Source organism: Artibeus jamaicensis, unplaced genomic scaffold (assembly GCF_021234435.1).
Source record: "Artibeus jamaicensis isolate MK-2021 breed Jamaican fruit bat unplaced genomic scaffold, CSHL_Jam_final scaffold_537, whole genome shotgun sequence".
Classification (NCBI taxonomy): domain Eukaryota; kingdom Metazoa; phylum Chordata; class Mammalia; order Chiroptera; family Phyllostomidae; genus Artibeus; species Artibeus jamaicensis.
The window spans coordinates 38718512-38741045 of NW_026522047.1; the positions used below are offsets into that span (position 1 = coordinate 38718512).

Genomic DNA, 22534 nt, shown 5'->3' on the forward strand with positions numbered 1-22534 from the left:
GTGGTGGTTGGCACTCAGGAGTGAGGGATTCGCTCTGGACCGCGACACTGCCGGGCCCAGGCCGCTTCCCTTCCCAGCCTGCCCTGCCTGTCCTTCCCAAGGCCCCGCGGTGTGTCTGAGCTGCCCACACGGTCTGTGTCCGGCCATCCGTGGCTGTCAGTTGCGGCAGGAGCCTCGAGGAGTTCCAGCCAGGGAATCAGGCCTCACCCCCGCCCCAGCTAGTCCCATTTCCCCAGGGTGGGACCCCAGCGGCTAAAAGATGTGGACACCGGGTTCTTGGGTCAGTGTGGGGACCCCAGACAGGAAGCTGATCAGGGCAAACTTCCAATTCCCCTTCGATCTTTGGGGTCTTCTCCTTCCAAACCCCCAGCCCCAGCCTCTGCTCCTCGGTTCTCTCCCAAGACCCCTGACTCAGTGGCCCACTCTGGTTTCTGGCCCCTCCCGATCTCTATGCACATGGTCCCCAGCTTCCCTCCTCCCTCCCAGACCTCCCAGCCTGGATCTCCTGGTATACTAATGTTAGTCCATCTCCCTTCCATCTTGCAAGTTTGTAGAGAAATCAAATAAAATCAAAGCCGCTGTTCATCTAGCTGCGCAACCCCTTGCAGCATCCCCAGGACCACCAGAGCCCTGGTTGTTTGGATGCCAGCTGGGAGTGCCATCCCCCTGAATCCCTCCTGTGGCCATGTTCGGGGCTGCCCTGGGTCCCCACTGGAAAACGCCCCCTTGGTCAGGTGCAGAGCAAAGGGGTTGAGGCTCAAAGCTGACCCCACCGCATGGGCGTCACCAGGCCGCCCCCCAGGCTGAGCCCAACTGAGCATAGTCGGTTTCTTCCAGGGCTGTGGCTAGAGGCCAAGGTTTTCCCCCAACAGCAGTTCAAACAAATGAAGCGATCAAACCACAAAGCAAATAGTACAATTTTAATTCATCCACAAGTCAAATAGAAAGAAGGGAGTGTTCTGCACAAACATAGGAGAGAAGGAGGGAGGGAACTGATGAGAAAGGGAGAGAGAAAAGGAGAGGAGCAAGAAAGGAGGAAGAAAGAAGGAGGGAGCAAAGTAGGGGAAGAAAAGGTGGGAGTAAGGAAGGAAGGGGACTGTGACTTCAGTCCCGTTTGGCCTCGACTCCCCTTCTCGACACTTTGGCCTCGACACTTGGCGTGTTGACAACACCGTGTCCTGTGCCCAGTGTCCCAGTAACGTGTTGCTGGACCGTGGCCCAGGGTCCCCCCTCCAGGGGCACATGGCTGTCAGTCCAGACCAAACTCACATTAAATAAATTCCAATATACACTGTACAAGAAAGCCAGGTCCATTCCTCGTCTCACCAACTGTCCACCCTGTGAAAGAAAGCTGCTCTCTGACCCCTCTGCATCCGTGGGCAGAAGAACAAGAAGGAATAGCATGGTTTCCCAAGGGCCTGCTATGTCCATGCATAAAGCCATCTCGGCCACTAGGGGCATCAGCGTGACCCCCAACAGGCCAGGCAGGTGTGAGGAGGGAACGGCCAGCAGCAGCTCTGCTCCCTCTGAGCCCTCCTTGTCACCCCCTAGATTCTACAGCCCTGAGTCCCCTCTGTCCAGCTGGAGCCTGAACAGCACTGTCTGGGGGTCGGGGTTGGGGGAGGGGGTCGTGCAAAGTGGCAAGGGAAGAACTCCCCTTGGCCTTCCCCCTGAGAAGACCCACATGACCAAAGGCAAGGCAGGGGCCGGGGGACAAGGAAGGTACACGACAGGCAGGGGTGGAAGACGCAGACAGGTGGCTCCCACCCTCCGTCACTCTGCAGGCGGGTGAGCCAGGTTGGCTAGAACCTTGGCCTGGTCCACGGCATCAAGCAGGTTCTTGGCATCCACGGCCAGGGTGTGGGAGGCTGTGAGCATCTGCCGCTTGCACTCCTCACTCAGGGAGGTCACGGCATTTTGCTGGGCCAGTCGCATCTTATTGATGAGCTCTGCCAGGTCCTTGTTGAGCAGTTTTTGGGTCCCTTCAATCTGGAGGAAGAGTGCACAGGAGAGGTTGGAGCCCGTGCCACACAAATGTCCACTTCGGTGTTGGCCGAGGTAGTCAGAATTTCTCTGGGGGGCAAGTTGGACCCAGGCCAGGGCTGAGTCCAAGGCCCTGAACGGGCTGCAGCCAAGCCACCAAGGACAGACACCGCAGCCGGCCCAGACCCCAGCCCATCCCATGCCAGCCCAATCTGATCCATCCCCACTGGCCCTCCCTTTATCACATATCATCTCTTGTGCTGGCCCCACATCAAGTGGATGGTCAGGGGTCAAGTGCATTTATTCATTCCTTAGCTGTCCGCCGTGAAATCAGGAGCTCCAGGGCCATGGTTTGAGCTGTAGGACTTTGTTTACTGCCCGAGGTCCAGAGCTTCACACACTTCTGAGCAGGTAGGTACTCAGCATTTGAGAGTGCTGAGCAGGTGAAGTGAATGGCTGAGCCGTCATGCCCAGGGCAAGACGCTCTCACGTCAGACACGACAGCCCAGCCTGGGGCTCCTCTATGGGCCACCGCGGCCACAGAGAGGGATGCTGGGGACCCCCACCCCTGCACTGTCCTGTCATGAGCAGTCACAGATGGCAGGGATTCGGTGGTCACCCGTGCCACATCACTGACCACGGGCAGATGCCACATCAGACCACAGCCTGGCCGGGGCCATGGGGGTCCCAGACAGAGAGCCGACAAATGCACAGAGGCGCTGTACGAGTTGCCTATTGCTGCAGTGACAAAGTACCACAAACGCAGTGGCTTAAAACGACACGTTGATCCTCTTACAGTTCTGGAGGTTGGAAGTCTGGAGGGGGCTCGACGGGGCTGAAGCCAGGGAGATGGCGGGCCTGTGCGACTCCTGCAGGCTCTAGGGGCCAGTCTGTCCCCTGCCTTTTCCCGCTTCGAAAGGCTGCTGCCTCCCTTGGCTTGTGGATTCTTCCAGCCCAAGCCAAGATCATCTGTCATCACACCCCCTCTCTGACTCTTTCGAGAGCTCTGCTTCTGCCTCCCTCTTGTAAGGACTCTTGTGAGTGCACCAGATCGCCGTGGGTAACCCAGTATCCTCTCCCACAGCAAGATCCTCAACTTAACCACATCTGCTGAGACCCCTTGGCCACGCAAGGCAACACAGCAACAGGCGCTGGGGGTTGGCACGAGGCCCTCTCTGAGGAGCAGGCCTTCCCAGCACGGGCTCCCATGACAACACGGAGCACGGGGCTCCTATGTCAGTGGTTGTTTGTTTCTCACTTAAAGAAAATGAGATTAAATGGTCCACAAGAGACACCTTAACTGCTATGTCCATAACACACTCAGCTTGCCTTCAGCGTGGAGGGAGACTTGATGAGGGGTCACCGGCAGACCGAAAGGGAAGGCGTGTCCTCCCTTGCATGTCCGCACACAGTAAGACGTCGCTGCAACTACCTGAGACCGACACTAGGAGACCAGCCTGGGAGGCTGGCCAGGTCCCTAGGTGCCAGCTCAGCCCCCTTGGGGCACCTGCGCAGACAGGCTGTGCAGGGCCACCTGCTGCAGGCTCGCCGGGCAGAAATGAGACCGCCCAGGTGGCCCCGGTGAGCCCCGTGTGGAACACGGCTGGGCAGGTGGAGCGGAAGGGGAGCTGGTGGTACCGTCTGAGACCAGGACACTCACCTCCGTCCGTGAGGACGACGGCAAAGAAGGCAGGATGTTGTCCACGCTCCCGATGAGCTTCCGCAGGGTCAGGCCCACGTTCTGGGAGAGAAAGTGGGGGTGACTGCACCTTCTGCTCTCTGAGAAAGCCATGCTTCCCTCGGGAGGAGCGCTCCTGGTCGGTATCTGCCTTCTAAGACTACCTGGAACTACGTCCTCTGACCACCTTGCTATAATGGGGGTCTTCCTGGGGAAGACCAGGAAGAACCGCCATGTCGGGCAGACCAGGAAGCTCAGCCCCACCCCATGGGCTTGCAGGGCTGAGACACCGGCCTGCACCTCCCCTGCCCTGGATCTGCCCCTGGTGGCTCACCTTCACCACCACCACGTAGGCCTCAGGGGGCAGCTGACAGAGCTCATTCTTGAGGTCCAGCACAGCCCGCACAAGCTCCATGACATTGAGGTACACCATGTCGTCGGTCCGATCCAGGTTGGCCGTGGGCTGGATGGACTGGTGGGGAGGGGGTCTCGAGTCAGGGGTATACTGCGATTCTTTCCTGGGAGGCACCGCTGGTGCCAACTCAGCCCCCAGCCCGATTTGAAAAGATCTTCTCCAAGATAACAGTGCCCTGTGTTGGGGTGTACCCCTCCCTCCTGCCTCTGGGGCAGCGGTTCTCACATTAGAAGCTGCCAGGGAGCCTTCAAGCAGACTGGTGGCCAGCTTCACGCCAGACCCGCTCAACCATCACCCTGGCATGGAGGCCAGTGGTTTTCAAAAGCGCCTCGGGCGATTCTAATGGGCAGCCGCAGCTGAGAACCACTGTTCCAGAGTGAGGAAAACCGGTGCCCATCCCAGGCTACTGCAAGAACAGGGTGTGTGCTGACATCGAAGGGGGTACACCTGAGAGAGGAGGGGGCCCCAACCCCTGCTTCTAGGGCAGGACCAATGAGCTTTCCTTCAGGTTGGGGAGAAAGGAGACTGGCCTTCCCCTTGCTTTTTTGTGGTTTAGCTGTGTGGCTTTAGACAAGGCGCTGCCCTTCTCTGGGCCTCAGCTACATCACAAGGGTACTGGACTAGGTTATTTCCGAAGGCCTGTGAACTCTTCACAAACCACGGCCTTCGGTCTTGGGGAGTCCTGGTTCAAATTCATTATCAGCTTCAGCAGAGCCAACACATACCTGTGCACCCAGCCGTGGTGGCTTCTGTGGGGGGCCCGTGAACTCTGCTGCAAAAGGAGGGAGAGTGAGGGGGGCAGGTCTCAGCGCCCTGGCCATTCCCTTTGTGCCTGCTGATAACCAAGCCGATCCCCTCTCTGCTACCAGGAAACACAAGAAATGAAACCCTAGCTCCTAATGGCAGAGAAAGAAAGTAACCTCCCTGGCCCTCCCATAGCCAGGGACAGTCCTCTTGTCCACTTCTGGGAAAGAAAAAGCCAGTTACAGCAGCGCTGGAGGGACTGCAGAGGGTGCGCTGGCTCCCGAAAGCCCGTGTGTCCGGCCTTGAGGGACAGCACGCCCTCTGGCCTTGGAAGTCCCCAGGAAGAAGTTCTCTCTGTGACAGCAGCGAGCGGATGGCTGCGGCACCAGTCCCCAGCCTGGTTCCCCGGGGGTCCGCTCTGAGCACTGGGGGAGTCGAGCAAGTGAAGCAGCAGCAGAACCGCACTCCTCACACCCCACTTTGATAGGCAAAGGCGCATGCAGCCCCGTGGGCTGTGGGAAGAGCCCACCCAGAGCAGAGGTCACAAGGCCTGGTTCTACTCTCAGTGCGTCCACCAAAGGGTCCTGTGACACAGACAGGGCAGCTCACCTTACGCTCCCTGGGCCTTAATTTTCATCAGTTAGATGAAGGGGCTGCTCAGAAGGGTCCCTGGAGCCAGGCTGCCCGGGCTCAAAGCTGAGCTCTGCCAATCACCAGCTGCGTGACTTTGGGTAAGTCACTTACCCTTCCCATACCTTGCTTTCATGACCTTTGTAAAGTGGGTGCCATAATAAATTATCTTATCTCACAGAGCTGCCGTGACAAGAAGCCAGTTCACATCTGTAAGTGACGTGGGCCTGTGTTTGGCTTGTGTCAAGTTCTCTGTGACTGTGTCATCGTCACAACGTCCACGGTCATCCTCACCATCATCACCCCCACCCCTCCAGGAGGATGAAGATGCACCCAGTGTACTGCTGGCTCCTCCCCCTCACTTCAGAGAGGCCTTGGAGAGACCCTGAGGGCTCGGCCGCCCCCTTTCTCCCTTCTGTCCCCCAGGCCCAGGGAAGATGAGCATCAGTGGAGAGGGGCAGGAGGAGCCACCCTATTTGCCTCCATTAGGAGCCTCCAAAAGAATGAGTGGGGGGTAGGAAGGGAGAGTCACCCCCTCCTCCAAATAAATGCAAGGAGGAGATAAACTGGGGAGAGGACTAAGGATCCCTGGACACAGAGAAAGATGAGAAAAGGCACCAAACTGGGAGTGTGGGGTGGCAGATGGGGTGGGAGGGTAGACACCAACTGCAACACGGAGCCCTTCTGCCCACTCTGAGTGAAAACAAGGCAGACGTTTCTTAAAACTGCAAGTACACTCTACAGCTCTCTACAGCGGGCAGGGAGCAAGGACAGTGGCTCAGCGCAAGAGGTGAAGTGCAAACTCCCACCAAGAGGAAGGGCGTGGACACTTACTGTAGCCGGTCTCCTTCTCTGGGGTCTGGAAGGGAGGAAAAAGGACACATCACTGATGTGGCTCTGGGGACAACCCACGTGCCCCCTGGCCTGTTGTCTGCCCCCTCAACACGGCATTTAGAGGGTTAGAGATCACAGGCACGGGGGCATGGATTGTGGGGGGTTCCTGACAAAAAGCGAGTCGGAGGCACATCCCTCTTTTCTGATAGGCAGAGGGGGCTGTGGCAGAAGAAGGCAGTGCCGTGGGTGGAGATCAAATGAGAGTTCAGGAACAGGGCCTCGTGGAGGTCAGAGGGGAGAGAGGAGACTCGTTGCCCAGGTGAGGGGGCAGAAGGGAAGAGAAAGGCAGGCACGGGGCCCGGAGTGGGGTCCTGCTGTCTGTGAGGACGTGCCAGCCTTCAGTCTAAGGCAGAGGCCTCTTCCAGAGACTTACCAATGGGGACTTGTCATTCATGTGAACCATAGGGTCCTGAGAGGAGAAAAAGCAAAGCAAAAGACTTAGAATTCCAGACTAGGAACCCCAAGAATGACATTCCCTGTGGTCAGCTGGGGGCACAGAGCAGGACACACCAACGTGATGTGATGGCACGGACATCTCTCCCATGCAAGCACGTTTATCAGAGTGTCCTCAGAGGGCTGACGAGTACAGTGTCCCATCCCACCCAAGCTCAGCGACTGCTCACCAGGGATTTCTCCTCCTGCCTCAGCCACTGGTAATCTTCCACCATCTGCTTCTGCTGCTTGTCCAGGATCTGCTGCATCTTGGCCCTCTCAGCCTCCCAGAGCTGCTGGGCCTCTTCTCGGCTGCTGGGTCGGATGAAGTCCTCCTCCTGGGAGGACAGCGGGGAGAGAGGGGAGGACACAGTGAGCCTAGTCCCCAGACTCAGATGAGGGACAGTCTGAAGAGCCTTGTGGCAGCCACAAGACTTGGCCTCCTGATGCTGTTCTTAAATCCACAGTCACACATGCAGACAGTTATCACTGGGTCTGTCAGCCCCATGCACATGCATGTGTTGCAGTGGAATGCCAAACCCAGAACACAGTTTAACATGCATTGTATTCAAACGATCACATGATCTGTTAGACGATTTAATTTCTGAATTACTACCCTAATGTTATTTTCTCTGCTAGTTATCTGTCATGGTTGCTGTAATTTAATCAATTTAGAAGCACAAAGCCAACCCTCTAGAAAAGCCTTGGGCACTGCCCTCCAGCCCAGCACCACTGTGCAGGTCTGGAAGCTTCGAAGGGCCACGGTGCTGCCTGCAGCCCCACGGTGGGGCAGGGCCTGAGAGAAGGAGCAACAGCAGGCACCCTTTTTATGAAAACAAGCTCTTTATCAGGTGGTAGCTTGGGTTGTTTAACCAAAAGAAATGCATGAGCTAGGAGATAAAGGGAAGAACAAAATTTAAAGAAATACAGATGTACAGACATGCAATACATGCTTCCGTTCCCAGCTTTATGAATCCAACCCTTGTTTTAACTCGTTTGGAGGACTTTGGACACAGTCATGGCTTTACCAGCTATTTCCCAAAAGAAGGTGTTTCGTGTTTTCTTACTACTTGCTTTCCCCTCAGGCTTCTCAAGGGTTCATTTGTATAGTTATCTGCTCAGTCCTTTCAAACCGTTTTGCTTTCTTTTCTGCTGCCCACCTTTGCACCTGGGCTCCTGGACTTGCGCTAACACTCCTGGAGTGTTACTGGCATGTTTCGGGGTTGCATAAAGCCAAGGGTGGCCTTTGCCAGGGGCAAGACCTCCCTACAGCATCCAGGCCAGCAGGTGCCTCCAATTATTTCCTTTGAAGTGGCCAGTTTACATACAAGTAACTTGTCTAAAATGCCAAAAAATCATTCTCTACCCACTTTGGTGAGCCATAGTCTCTGCCAATCCTCTACAGCTATTTCCCCACTAAACTCTCTAAACACACTTGGCTATATAACAAGACAGTTAAATAGTGAGGGTTTTTTTCCTAGTGCTTATTAAGTTTCAATTACTGCTCTCATTTCTAACAATCCTTCTTCCCACTTGTTAGATTTCTTGGTAAAATATTCTTTGTTCATTATTCTACTCAACAACTATACATTAAGCCACTGCTGTGGGTAGGCACAGGGACAGGTGTGGGGAGGCAGCGATGGTGTAAAGTGCAATGTCCCTGTTTTCACGGGGCTATGTGAGCAATAGCCAGACTAGGTGTCACACCATGGACACTTGGGGCCAGATCATCCTCTGCTGGCGGAAGATGCCCTGACCTTGCAGGAGGCTTGGCTGCAACTCTGCCCTCCAGGTGCCTCAGCACCTACCCAGTTGTAATGACATGCCCCCAGGCAAAATCACCAAATGGGGCAAAATCACCAAATGGGGCAAAATCAGCCTCAGTTGAGTTACTGAGTTAGACCTTATTTTAAGAAAATAGATTTCAGAACATAGAGTATTTTATAATTGTAGAATCATAAAAAGAAATAATATTTATTTCACAGAGGACAATGCTCCAACATGAGGGAATTTTAAGGTTATAAACAGCCCCACTAATATGTCAGCACCTGCAAACACAATGGTGTGGCTGCCCCAGGCTACCGACAGATATTGAACAACAGGAGCCAAGAGTCAAACACTTTGCAGAGTCAGGAATCTCCAGGCATCAGGAAATGTGTGGACTGTGGAAGACTAGAGGTTAATACTGGTAGGAGGAGTTACCAGAGTCGAGTAAACACTATGTAATTTGTAAGTGCTAAAAAAAGGTTCCTACCAGTCAACGTCTAGTACGCCCCAGGCTTGATCGGCATTTCACAAAGTATTTTAAGATGCATTCACAGATTTGTTTCTACATCTTCTAATTTCATAACCAAATCCAAAGAGAAAGTGAGATTTTTTTAAATTAAATCTCTTTTGGGCTTACTTGTCTGAAAAGTACCTCAGATAGTCTTATCAGGCAATAAACACACCGTTGGTCACTCTTAAAAGGAGTCAGGCCTTTGTGGTGTAGGTGACTCCACAAGCTGTGCCCATTCCAGAAGTTCGTCCCTGCTCCTCCCTTCCCGTCCTCAGGTCTGTCCTCACACGCATTCTTCCTCATTCCAGCCAAACAGCTCCTATGGTTTCCCATCACTCAGTCGTGGCTCCCATGATGCCTCTGCCCCTTCCATCCCCCTCATCCCAGTTCCTTTCTGTCCAAATCGTACCCGTCCTTCCCAGCCCAGCTGATGAAAAGAAAGCTGGAAAGAGTTGTTCCCCTCACTGCACTTTTGCCACATTTTGCTGAAGTGTGTGTGCCACTCACAGCTGTCTGGCTCGCATCACAGGTGGGTGTGCACCTGGCCTGTCTCTCCAGGCCAACTGGAAGCGCACTGAAGGCAGAATCGCCTGGGTCTCCCGTCAGCACCTAGGACAGCTCCCTGCAAAGGGTACTGCATTTCCTTTATTTTAAACCTCGGTTGTGAGAGTGCTGCCTTGTGACTCTGATGTGGCATCCCACAGATGCCTGGATGAGCCAGGCAATACCGTCAGTCAGTAACAAGGGTGTTTTTATGGAAAAAAACACCCCCGATTTGTACTAAATGCTTTGCAGGGAGCCTAGACCTTTTCTGCATTCTACCTGGAAAAGGCTTTATCCATGTTTCTGATGTACACCATAAAATGGAGTTTATATTTTTAACCTTTTTTGGTTTATTTTAAGAAATGTTCATTATGTTCTTTTCAGCAGACTTTCCTTGCGGAAGAAAGTACTTCTAAACCCCGGACACAAAAGGTCTTTTTTCCCTGCGGCACAGCCCGTCCTTGTGGAATTGAACAAAGCCCTCATGGGAAGCAGAAATTAGACAAAGGCAATGCCGCCCCCCACACATGCAAAACAGCTTCCTTCTAAAAGGTCACGTTGTAAAGCGAAACTCACTAAAACTCAATTAATTACGAATAAAGAGTCAAGGGCAGGAGGGTGGAGGAACGGAGCGCTGCCTAAATTATAGTGCAGACTTCAAAATGCAGCTTTGTTATTATTAAGGATATGCTAAGATAGAAATTGTTTAAATGATAAATAGGGACTTTATTTCACAATAGATCTCGATGCCTAGAATTCTGAGTTATATTACTAATTTTAAATTTTTACTAAATTAAGAACAAGGGCACAGAATATATCGACCAATGTGCCTTCCCACATTTTTTAAATCTATTGGAATAATCATGTAGTTTTTCCAAAAAAAATTTTAGAGGCATGCGCACCGAACATGAAATATCGTGCATGTGTATGGAGTTAGAGCTAAAACAATAAGGGCTTTAGTCTGTTTTGTTGCATAGAAAGGCTCGGTTTAGTAAAATATATTAAATATTCATGGCAACCACAGGGGCTATTTGTACTGAAGGAGAAATGGGTGCTGACAAGTGACAAGTGGGCAAGCAAAGGTGTTTTTATTTATTTCATTATTTTTTTAATCATCACTCAAAGACTCAGTCACTGATTTTAGAGACAGAGGGAGGGAGAGGGAGAACATCAGTTGGTTGCCTCCCACATGTGCCTGACTGGGGATCAAACCCACAACCTTGGTTTGTGCTGTGACCAGAGATCGAACCTACAACCTTTTGGTTACAGGACAATGCTCCGACCAACGACCAACCGAGCCACCTGGCCAGGGCTGTTTATTTATTTATTTTATAAGCCATGACACCTAGATGCTAATCCATGAGATGCTCAGGGCATCCTATTGGCAGTTACGACAAAGAGGTGACTGGAAAGGGCCCCCAGCTCCTTCCCAAACAGCAGCAACTTTTACAAAAGCAGCAGGAACAGAAGCCACAAGGAAGCCTTCCTCTGACTGGGGAGAGACCGAACACCCACAGCAACCAGGCAGGAAGGGCAGAGCAGAACAGAACCTCCAGCGCCTTTTGTTCTCCGGCACGGACAGGCTTAGTTGCCTCTCCCCACAAGACTCCTCACTACACCCAGAGCTCAGGAGAGGGGGAGATTTTGCCTCACTCGCCACTTCACCAGAGTGTGGACCAGGCAGGTCTGGGTCCAGCTGGTGTCCTTGGGAGCAAAGCCTGGCTTGGCCCCCAGCCTTTGATGTGTTTGTAAACGGGAGAGTCACCGAGCCCCTAGGTGGCCTGACTGGCACATGAAAGCATGGAGGGTACCTCCTGAGCCTGAGGTTGTGGGGTTGTGTCCCAGGTACCTCCCCTCCATCAGCCTCCTCAGTCCGGGCTGGGACCCAGCATGCAGAATCCTCTTACCCGCATGCTGTGGCGCTTGAAGACATTGTGCCGGTGGAGAGGCGGGGTGTGCAGAGAGTTTACGGGAGATGGGTACTCCATAGGGTTGGTGAGCGTAGGCGAGCTGGCACACAGACCCTCGGGGACCTATTCAGAAGAAGCAACAAAGCACCACGCACGGGGACAAGGCGAGAAGGTAGACAATTAGCTGCTACAAACTTAGCACAAAGAAACAATACGTGAGCACCACAGGAGAAACAGGACTTGGTCTCGAGAAGCCAATAAAGAATATAATATCAGCATTCCATTGGCCCTGTTGGGAAGACATGGCGGAGCAGCAAACAGAGACAGCTCTTGGCTAGGACTGGGCACTGCCACCGGGGCCAGTGGCCCTCTGTGCCCTGCAAATGACGGGCCCACACATGCAACTGACTGATGGAGTGCACGTCCCCTCCCTCGGGACTCTTCAGAAGAGAGTTCTATTTCATAGCCAGATATAATTAACACACAGATGCGTGTGTATGTTTGATCACTGTGTTCACCATCACAAAAGGCATGTTTGTTTTTAGCGGCATTGCTTCTATCTTCTGCATCAAGTTTTTTTTTTTAAACGAAGAGGATTTATGTTAGTTCTTGGCTGGGCTTGGCTGGGTGCTGGGCACTGGACAGGGACTCTGAGCCGAGGGATGTAAGAGAACAAAAGAGGGGGGCCAGGGCTCCCTCTGACCGAGATGAAAGAGACACGGGACAGAGGCCTGGGCTTGGGCGGGAAGGCCCCACAGTTGGTGATGACGAAGGTGGGACAGAGCTCAGATGAAACACTTCTCTCTCTTCACTGGCCACCTCTGTGGGGGACCCCAGGAAGCAACTCCATGTTCTGGGGAACATCAACTGTCCCCAGCTTCCTTGGAGTCCTTTGCAGAAGGCTCTGTTCAGGGGGGCTGTTGGCACAGACAGGCAGCTGTAGGCAGGCACTCACAGCGACAGACACCAGGGACAGATGGGCTGAGTGTATAAAGCGTGCCTTCACTGGGGACAGCCAGGTGGGACCGCATTTGGTTTCTTTTGACCTCTGGGGACTCTGAGTTCAGATTCTTTTCTGGGTACCAAAGTAGCCCCCCTCCATTACCTGAGCACTGGGTTGCTGCTCCTCAAGGCATGAGAATGGAATTTCAATAAGGACCAAGATGAGAAATGGCCCTGAACTACCCCAGCCCCTGGTTATGCTTACCTGGAATTGCAGCTTGGGAGCCAGAAGGTTGGTTTGTGGAGGGGGTCTGTACTTGGGCCGGCTGGGCTGAATAAGGAGCACAGAGAGAAGTCAGCCCGGTATCTGTCCCTGTGCGAGCACTAAAGGGGAATCAGGTCTGAGACAGGTCAGGCTTGCTCAGAATGAGGGACACGGTTTCCATTGCATTCACTTCCTGAGCACCTATTACATGCTGAGTGATGGGTGGGTACACTGAGGCCAGGCTCTCTGTCCTGCTGGGGGCCATCGCTAGGTGAGGGGTTGCTGGGCTCTGGGTATGTAGCTTCTTTGGATGGGGGAGCACCTGCCAAAAAGCAGGTGCTCAGGTAGGAGATCACGGGGGCTCTGGCACTTATGGAAGCTTCACGGGGGATTGAAAACTGAGCTGGGCCTGACTCAGGGAAGGGGGAGGCACCCGGGCTAGATGGATGCTGAGAAAAGGCCCTGCACCAGACAGGGCTTTGTTATGGACGAACAGGTGTGTCCCCACCAAAGCTATATGGTGAAGCCCTGCCACCCGATCCCCATAGTGTGACGGCTTTGAAGGAAGGGCCTTGGGAGGTAAGGGTTGGATCAAGACGTAAGGGTAGGCCCCCATGGTGGGATTTGCGTCCTTATAGCACTGAGAATCCAGAGCAGGCTCTCTCAGCCCTGTGAGGACACAGCGAGAAGGCAGCCATCTGCAAGACAGGCAGAGTCCTCACCAGACACTGGCTGTGACAGAACCTTGATCTTGGACTTCCCAGCCTCCATAAATGCCTGCTGTTTAAGCCAGCTGGTCTATGACATTTGGTTATGGCAGCCTGAGCTGACTAATACAGGCGCTGTCACTCACAACCCACCTACCCAACTATAGGGCCATGGGGCACTGGCTCCTGAGCCCAGAGATGTCATGGAGGGTGTGGACATGAAGGCTGGACCTAAGGGGCCCAGACACACTCCTCATTCATGTGCCCTTGTGGGGATCTAATTTGTCCTTAGAAAACACCAGAAAGAAAGTTCTCAAGCTTCTCAAGGAGAGTGTTTCCAGGGTAACCCCCTGCCCAAGCTGCCCCATGGGCAGGTGCTGTCCTGCTGTCTCTGATTCCACTGGCCAGGGCACCAAGGGGGCAGGGACTGAGCTCAGTGCTGACAGAGGGCAGCATGGAGGGGCGGGGGAACTGTAGGAGCACACCCTGTCTGTGCTGTGACGGGGGTGGGACCGTGCAGTCAGGCCAACAGTAGGCCAGATGGGGACCCAGCCCTGCTGTGACTCAGGGGACCAGTGAGGCTGGGGTTTGGCTTACCTTGGGTGGGGGTTCCTGGAAGGCTGTGGGCTCCAAGATTTTGGGGGGTCGGTAGCGAGAATTCCTCTCCTGCTCTATAGCGATGTCCTTCTCCATCTGATAAATGTCACTGCCAAGGAAGGGGTCAGGATGGACAAGGAGAGAGAAACAAGGTAAAAATGCTCCTGGGGACCCCTCTCTGCACTCCACCACAGCCTGGAGAGGCCTGAGGACGACCGCCGGAGCCCGCTTTTATCTCCTCTGCAGAGTGTGCTCGGGAGACCCCTCTGAGACAGGCTGGGACACGGGTCCAAGGTCGCTTCCACACCAAGGCTGGGAGAATTCCAGAAACAGATCCACAGAGGGCAACCCCCCTTGGAGAGACAGTCTCCAGCCCACGTCCCCATGCCTCTCGCCTTCCTGGGCCTGCTGTTGGCCCTGATCCCCTGTGTAGGTTTCTGCCGCCCCAGCCAGTGTCAGAACCTTGGCCTGGCTCCCGCGTCTCCTGTTTCTCACTGAACATCCCACCGGCGCACTCCTGGTGTGTGGGTCACTCCCACGCTGGCCATGTGTGTGCTTCTCACTTTCTCCCCCCAACCAGTGAGTTCCAACCTGGGGATCGCAAACCCCCAAGGATTCTGGAATAATTGCGGGGGTCCGTGAATCCACATGCTCACTGGTGTACCATGCATTGTCTGTAGACCAAGTATTATGTATAACTGAAATAAATTTCTAGCCCTGACTGGTGTGGCATCGTTCTCAAAAGCAAAAGGGCACGGGTTTGATAACCAGTCAGGACACATGCCTGGGCTGCAGGTTCGGTTCTGGGTCAGGGCACATATGAGAAATAACCGATCAATGTCTCTCTCTCACATCGATGTTTCTCTCTTTCTCTTTCTCCTCCCTTCCCCTCTCTCTAAAAATAAACAAAATCTTTATTAAAAAGAAAGAAAACAAATTTCTAGGCCCAAGATAGAGTCACTCAGGGGTGCACATGAGCAAGCCAAAACTTAAGATAGCTTTTGTGCTTGACCAGAAATGCAGTAGATCCAGCCAGCCTCACCCCAAACGCCAAGACAACTCTGGACTCCATACTTCCTTCCTTGTTCCTAATTCATTTCCTACTTTTCTCTCCCTTGTTCCTTATTCCTTATCACATTAATGCTTCTATTTTCTCCTCCATTTTGCAATTCTCTGACGCTTTGGGAATGGAGGCTGCATGCTTCACAGAGTGTTAAGTAAACTTTATTGTCTTCTAAATTGACTCCTAAATTGTCTTCTTTAATCCCTTTCAATAACAGTACTACTGAATATATCGTAACTGATATTGTGTTTTCTGATTTATATGCATTATATTGTGTGAAATAAAGAATTCACCATACAGCTTACTACATTGCGTCAATCAACAGATTCTAAAAGTGCGACTGACTTTACATGAAGGAATTCTCAAACTTTGATATTAAAAGGGCCCTTCTTACCCCCAAAAGAATGGGAAACACTCACCACACCCTGTTTTAGCTCTAATGGAGGACTGCCAGGCTGTGGCTTGGGGGAGGCAGCTCAGGTCACTGGGGCCTGTGGGTGCCCTTCCAACCACAGCGAAAGAGGCCAGCTCCTCACCCTGCCCGGGCCAGGGGCCAGCCAGGTGTCTCAGCCCAGGGAGGGGCACCCAGCCACTTGTTCCCCTCGGTCCTCAAGCCCCAGGATAGAGTAAGACCCCTCCACCACCTAATCACCCCAGAGCTTTTGCTCTCTTGGGTTACATCTTTCAAATACTTTCCTCTTGGAATCCTTCGGTTTCCCAAATCTCCTTTCTAAGGGACCAGGAGATGAGTCTGGAATTAATCAGGGGTGTCAATGAGGGGCGAGACAGGAGAAGGGTGGCCTTTGAAGCCGGGGGTCTTGCACACTGTGCCACGTTTCCAGGGGCTATTTTCTTGCCCCCAAAATATGCCATCATGGTGGCTACAGGGTTTGAGGTCACACTATTGAACATGAACTAAGCACCAGATGCCTTAAAGTCAGGTCGGCTAACACCACCCGCAGGCCAAGTCTGGCTACCGCCTATTTTTGTACGGCCCCGAACTAAGAATGGTTTTTAAATGTTTTAATGACTGAAAAAAAAAAAGAAAAAGAAAAAAGTGCTTCAAGACACGTGAAGATGACATGAAATTCACGTTTGGGTGTCCATGAATGCAGTCTTATTGAAACCCGGCTACACCCATGCACCGCCTGCTGTCCACGGCTGCTTTAAGCCACAGAGGCAGAGCTGAGTAGTTTCAGCAGAGACCTCGTGGCCTACAAAGCCCAGAGTATTTACAATCCGGCCCTTTACAGGAAAAGTTTGCCTTCAAAGGCACCAGAAGAAGTCAGATCACCCAAGGAGGAGCTGATGTAGCCACCAAGGAAACAGGGGCCCCTCTGAAATATACTCCAATAGCACCCGTCCCCAGGCACCTCCCGGGGATGATGGCACCGGGCACCTGATAAGGATCAGACCCCAGGCCACCACTGCTCCATTCAGAGGGGAGAGGTGACCCCTCGGTTACTGTCTTCACAGTCAACACTGACCCTCTTCCCTGTAATCTGGGAGGTACAAATGAGGGGTCCACGCTTCTGCTGAGGGACCGGCTAATTCCACTTGGGCAGGGAGCTCCATGGAGATCAGAGGGGTGGTCCCGGCACCAGTCCCAGCCCCACCTGGTCACTGCCTTGGGTGAGTCACCAGCCGTAAACCTGATTCTCGGACCCCCAGGGTGGGGACAAGGACACTGTGTGTCTTGTTTAGGAAAGTACATTTTAAACCCACAAGTGCTGTGGCAGAGAGGCCTGGCTCCCTCGGGGCCCTGGGTCCGCAGCCCCCACCCTTGCCCCAGCTCACCTGAGGCTGCACGCGAGCTCTGTGAAGCGGGGCCGCTCACTGGGATCGTAGTCCCAGCATCGGGTCATGAGGGTATAGAGGACCGGTGGACAGAGGTCGGGCTTGGGCAGCCGGTCGCCCTTCTCGAGCACCCCGATGACATCCTTGTTCTCCAGCCAGAAGAAGGGCTGCTTGCCGAAGCTCAGGATCTCCCACATGCACACGGCTGCGCGTGGAAGGAGGCTGCTCAGGACCCGGGCTGGGGCCGGGACTCACCTGGAGGGGTCAGGGCACCCCCTCCAGGCGCAGCCACAGTCATCGGCTCTCTGTCCCTGCAGGAGGAGCTCCCGTGTTCCCTTGCCTCCCCCTTGGACATCCCAGGGGCCTATTCAGGTCACTGAGGGACCAGTCAGTGCATCTGTAAGTGAACAAAGGCCTCCCTCTCTGCGTCCCCTCCACATGCAGCTACGAGGGTTCTGTGGGGTGGGGTGGGGCGGGCATGTCATTGGGACCATCGGTACCTCCCCTTAGGAAGGAGTGCGGCCTCCATCAGAAAGGCGGGGTTTGAAGCCAATACTTGCTGCCTATGTGATGGGGTGGGGAGAAGCCCCTGACCTGCCTGAGCCTCAGCTTCTGTATCTGGAAACTGGGAACAATAGTGATGAAATTTCACTGGTGGGCTGTGGAGACCTGAGAGGGGTAATCTACGAGGCCATGTGCTCTGTAAGGGGCTGTCTGTCTGTCACCTGGGCTGGTCCTCACTTCTCCCTGTACCTCCTTCTCAGAAAAAAACTTCCATTTGCCTTTGAGGACCCCTCCCTGGTGTCCTCACACTAGTTTCTGGGGCTGGCTGGGGGCGCACAGACTCACCTCAAGAGCCATTTCCGGGAAGATTAACCCACACGGCCCAGGCCGACCCGGAGTCCCTGTCACCCCGTCACCACCGCCCTCTCACTCGTGACGCTTCCCAGTGGCCACAGGGAAACAGAGCCCTGCTCCTGCAGCTCCCCCCAGGCCGGGGACAGGGGCGGGAATCAAGACCCTTCCGAGCTCAGCTCACCAAACATCCAGACGTCACTGGCTGTGGTGAAGCGGCGGAAGTTAATGGACTCAGGTGACATCCATTTGATAGGCAGACGTGTCACGGAGGCTTTGAGTAACATGGAGGTTACAGGTGGTAATTGGGGAAAAAAAGATCCAGAATTACAAAAAAATACAGCCTGTTCTCGGAGGCCCAGGACCCACAGACCACGCTGACCACGGCCTTTCTCCTGGGGCTTTGGCTTTGGCGACAACTCTGGGGGGGTGGCAGAGGCCAGAGCGCCCTCACCTTTGTAATAGTCCTCATCCTCGATGTAGCGGGACAGGCCGAAGTCCCCCAGCTTCACACACTCAGGGGAGGCCACCAGGATGTTTCGGACGGCGATGTCCCTGGAAAAAGGAGATAAAGACAGGGCCATGGCAGTTCAGAATGCTTCAGACAGACGGACAGGTGCACAGAGAGACAAAGGGGAGTGCGGCCGGGACCGGCCTCAGAGCGGAGTCACGCAGCTCCCGCGGGTCAGCCCTCCCCCGACCCACTGAGCCGTCTTACTGAAGCCCAGCCCAGGCGGGAGCCCGGGTGGTCCCCCGACCCTGACACACACCGGGCCCTGTGTCGCCCCCTTTCGCCTCGCCGTTGAGCCTTCACTCCCGTCATGGTTTCTCCTGTGCCTCCACCGCGAAGCCCCTTTTGGCTCCCGGGACTCGCTCCCTACACTCTCCGGCCCCGCTGCCTGGACTGTCCCTGTGCCAGGGTGCTGTTACCCTGCTGACGCTCCAGGCAGGGACCCCGACCATTTGGCCGGTCACGGCTGTTCTCTCTTCACGCATGCAGAGGACTGCGCACGGCTGAGAGCAGCGGCAGCTCGTGCCGATAGGGACACCCCGCACCCCCGGCGGAGGAGGAGCCGGCCCAGCAGGTGCTGGCAGGAAAGGAGGCAGCCTCACCCTCACAGGGCGGCGCTCGCTGACGCAGTTTACCCCGTGTTCCTGCGTCACTTCTGACCCCAAACTGGCTGGTCAGCTTGCTTCTCACAGGCAGGCTCCCTCCTGGCCACTTGTCTTTAGTATTGAAAAGGTGCCACACAAACAGAGGAAACAAGTCTGTTACCCCCCGTCTTTACCCCACAACTGTCTCATTTTAGCCTTGTGCCAGAAGGTAAATTCCATGAGAAAGAGATTTTTCTGTTTTGACTATGACTTTAACCCAGGGCCCAGGACAGCACCTGGAGGCACAGGGCGAGAGTTCCACAGTATTGTTGAATGAGTGAATGAATGAATGAGTGAGTGACTGAATGAGTGAGTAACTGAATGAATGAGTGAGTGAATGAATGAGTGAGTGAGTGGATGTTTATATTCCCCAACACTGTTTTGCATAGCATCATTCACAAGGCCACACAGCTGACATCTGTGGTGCGGGACTGAAGTCACCCGTGTGCCTTAGTGCTCTGAGAGCACCCTTCTGTTTCCTCTAGGGGATCATGTCCCCCGTGGTGGGGACCTCCTTTTGGGGAGGGAGCAAGGCCAGGAGAAGGGGCTGGTGGCACAGACAGGGAGGACTGGACTTGATAGCCCGGGGGTTCCAGGCAGTGCCAGCCACTCTGGCTGGAAGGGCCCAGACCCCAGGATCTTACCAGCCCTGCCCTAGCCCAGTCCCTCCTGCCTGGGTTCCACGTCACCAAATGGGCCAGAGGAAGGAGAGCAAGTGGGAAGCGATTTCCTGGAACCCATAGGGAAGCAGACTAGGATGCACCCAGTTGCCATCAGATACCCAGGACTTTAGATTCGTCCTTAACAGCATCCCTGTGAGGTACGTATTCCTATTTCCACTTATTGGATGAGGAAACAGGTTCATAGAAGGTGCTCAGGTTGTCACATTAGAGCTGGGGTTTTGACATGGTCTGTGTGACATTAGAGCTGGGGTTTTGACATGGTTTGTGTGACACCGAGGCCCTGCTTTGCCCTGAGCTCTGCAGGATCAGATCCAGGGGCCCGCCTTCCACCCCAGCCGTACCTGTGGACACAGTTGATGCTCTCCAGGTAGGCCATGGCCTTACAAATCTGCAGCGAGTACAGGACGAGAGTGAGTACCTTCAGGGAGTTCTTGTTTCGCTCCAGGTAGTGGCCCAGCTGCAGGAAGGGGGAAGGTGCCATCAAGACCTGGGCACGGCCTTGGCCTGAGCCAGGGAGTCAGGCCAAAGTGTGGGGGCAGGGGTAATGGAGGGGAGGGCCAACCTAGGCTGCAAGAGGTCCCAGGGATTTCATCTACAAATGGTCTCTGGGTTGTTTCGGTTGAATTCAGAAGGCAGGATGCTGGGAGTTAAGGGCCCCTCCTTCTAAACGCGTGCCACCCGGCTCAGCTGCGGCACAGCTGCCACCACAGGGCTCCCCTCCACCTCCCGCTCACCTCCCCGTAGGAATACAGTTCCATTATGATCCAGGTGGGCTCCTCTTCGATGATGCCTATCAGCTTCACAATGTGCGGGTGGTCCAGATTCTTCATGATCACTGAAATTGGGGGCGAGAGGGACGGGCCGAAGCGGCTCTAAGGTCCACTGTGAGAAACGTGCTTTGCTGTCCCAAATGGGAGAAATGGGAGGGGCACCCCTCCTCCCATGTGGGTCCCAGCACTACTCACATCACCCCCTTCCCGAACTCTGGGCCCCTCTCTCATGTGGGAGGTCTGTGTTGCCTTGGGGTCTTCCCCAGCTCTTGGGCACTGTGTCCTTCCTCAGGGGACACCTACCTGCTTCACTCATGAACTTCTCTTTGTTGTCCAGAGTGCAGTCTTTCTTGCAAGTCTTCACAGCTACATTGATTTTCTCCCCTTTCTGCAATGAAAGTGAGTTCAGGGCCCCTCGGCCAGACCAGTGCCCAAAAGAAAGCCTCCCTTCCAGGTGCCATTGTCATCTCCCCACCGGCTTCGCAGCCAGCCAAGGGAAGGCCGGTGACATCCGGCCTCTGGGTCCCTGCATAGCACATTCTTGCCCTTCCCTCCTCGTCTCGTCCCTTCTCTCTTCGCTGCCTTTCCTCTCCTCTCTACTCCTTCTTCCTGATCAGGGTGCGTAAGGACTGGAATGACTTTGGAGACCCAGTGCCTCGAGGCACTGGCTGTGCAGATGAGGAAACGAAGGTGGAGGGGCCTCCCTCACCCTGTACAAGGTGGAAGTGGGACGTCGGGAAAGAGTTGGAACTCACGTGATTCGTGTAGACACCTTCGTGGACCTCTCCAAAAAAGCCTTCCCCAAGAACTCGATTCAGAACCACATCTTCCCGGGCAATGCCATACTGTGGACCTGCACACAGGGACAGAGTGGAGTCCCAGGGTTCAGAAACCACTGACACCTGGGAATCCGAGTGTCCACAGGCTGTAATGCCAGGCTCTGCTCCTCTTCTGCTCAGTGTACCCAGACCCCTTGCAACACCGCAGCCAAGAACCAGGGGCGGAGCTGGGAAGGGGTGCTGGCATGTTCTGTTGTCTCAGACCCGGGGAAGAGCCATTGCCCCATTCCCTCTGAAAGCTGCCCCATGGCCACACTCTGAGGAGCCCCAAATCGAAGGTGCCTTGCTCAGGCTGTCCCTGCCTGAATCACACATGGGAGAGGACAGAGAAAGAAAGAAAGTCCCCCTGCGGTGTCACATGTGTCCTCGCACAGGGCCCTAGCTGTGGCCTAGGCAGTGGGGTCAAGGATCTACCTCCGGGCCTTCGCAGAGTCTCGTCGGGAATCTCGGCATAGATGTCTGACTCTGTAATGACAGGAAAGAGCACCCCATGGGTGTGATGCCCCCGAAACCAATGGCACCCCCAGGACCCAGGGGTGTGGCTCCCATATCAGGCCAGGGGAACCAAGGCTGACCAAGCTGGAAGGCGAGAGGGGAGGAGTCAGGTGACAACCAGGGCTGGGCACAGGTTTTAAGTGGCCACAGAGCCCAGGGTACCTGGCTGGAGTCCCTGCTCGCTACTGCCCCGCTGCCTTGTTTAGGGCAAGTTGGTTAGTTTCCCTTAATCTCGGCTTCCTTTTCTGTAAAATGAATGTTTCTGGGGGACGTCCTAAAGGTCAAGTAAAATAACATCTCCAATGTATTTAATGCTATTGTGGATTGAACATTTGTGATGCCCCCTGCCAAATTCATACGTTGAAGCCCTGAGCCCCAGTGTGATGGTACTTGGGGGCGGGGCCTCTGGGGCGGGTAGGGCTACATGAGGTCATGAGGTGGAGCTCCCATGACGGGAAGAGTGTCCTTGTAAGAAGAGGAAGAGCCCAGAGCTCTCCATCTGTCCACCACGTGAAGGCACAGAGAAGGCAGCTGTCCGCAAACCAGGAAGAGCGTGCTCACCAGGACCCGACCGTGCCGCATGTGGCTCTTACACCCCCAGCCTCCAGAGCTGTGGGAAGTAAACGTCTGTTGCGTGAGCCACCCAGTCAGTCTGCAGTGCTTTGTTATGGAGGCCTGAGCTGAGACAGACACAGTGCCATGTACTAACTATTCAAAACATGTTTGCTATTGTGACTGATAGACGTGTTACACCATCATCGAGACATCCTAGAAAAGTTCGTGCTTGTGTAATCTGAGGGGATCCTTGACAATGTCACAGGAGCAGGCAGAAGAGAGGCTCTGGGTGCAGGCGGTGGGC

The 22534-nt window shown here is 54.4% G+C and overlaps 1 protein-coding gene across 9 annotated transcripts in view; it reads right to left on the reverse strand.

Annotated features, from left to right (window-relative positions):
• Positions 1–905: 905 nt before the first annotated feature.
• The window catches only part of PTK2B (protein tyrosine kinase 2 beta), a 116219-nt gene continuing 94590 nt past the window's right edge, over positions 906–22534 (reverse strand). For 8 of the 9 annotated variants that reach the window (XM_037139095.2, XM_053658262.1, XM_053658267.1 and 5 more), the window contains 18 exons: positions 21595–21645; positions 21097–21194; positions 20645–20729; positions 20306–20406; positions 19913–20028; positions 18188–18288; positions 17918–18007; positions 16879–17083; positions 14019–14127; positions 12715–12780; positions 11505–11630; positions 6968–7114; positions 6718–6753; positions 6285–6309; positions 4802–4848; positions 3996–4133; positions 3644–3724; positions 906–1989 (listed from right to left, as the gene is read on the reverse strand). In XM_037139095.2, coding sequence (XP_036994990.2) covers positions 1774–1989; positions 3644–3724; positions 3996–4133; positions 4802–4848; positions 6285–6309; positions 6718–6753; positions 6968–7114; positions 11505–11630; positions 12715–12780; positions 14019–14127; positions 16879–17083; positions 17918–18007; positions 18188–18288; positions 19913–20028; positions 20306–20406; positions 20645–20729; positions 21097–21194; positions 21595–21645 — 1838 coding nt within the window. In that variant the 3' untranslated portion in view covers positions 906–1773. The remainder of the gene's footprint in view (positions 1990–3643; positions 3725–3995; positions 4134–4801; positions 4849–6284; positions 6310–6717; positions 6754–6967; positions 7115–11504; positions 11631–12714; positions 12781–14018; positions 14128–16878; positions 17084–17917; positions 18008–18187; positions 18289–19912; positions 20029–20305; positions 20407–20644; positions 20730–21096; positions 21195–21594; positions 21646–22534) is intronic. The other variant, XM_053658268.1, reaches the window with a different exon arrangement.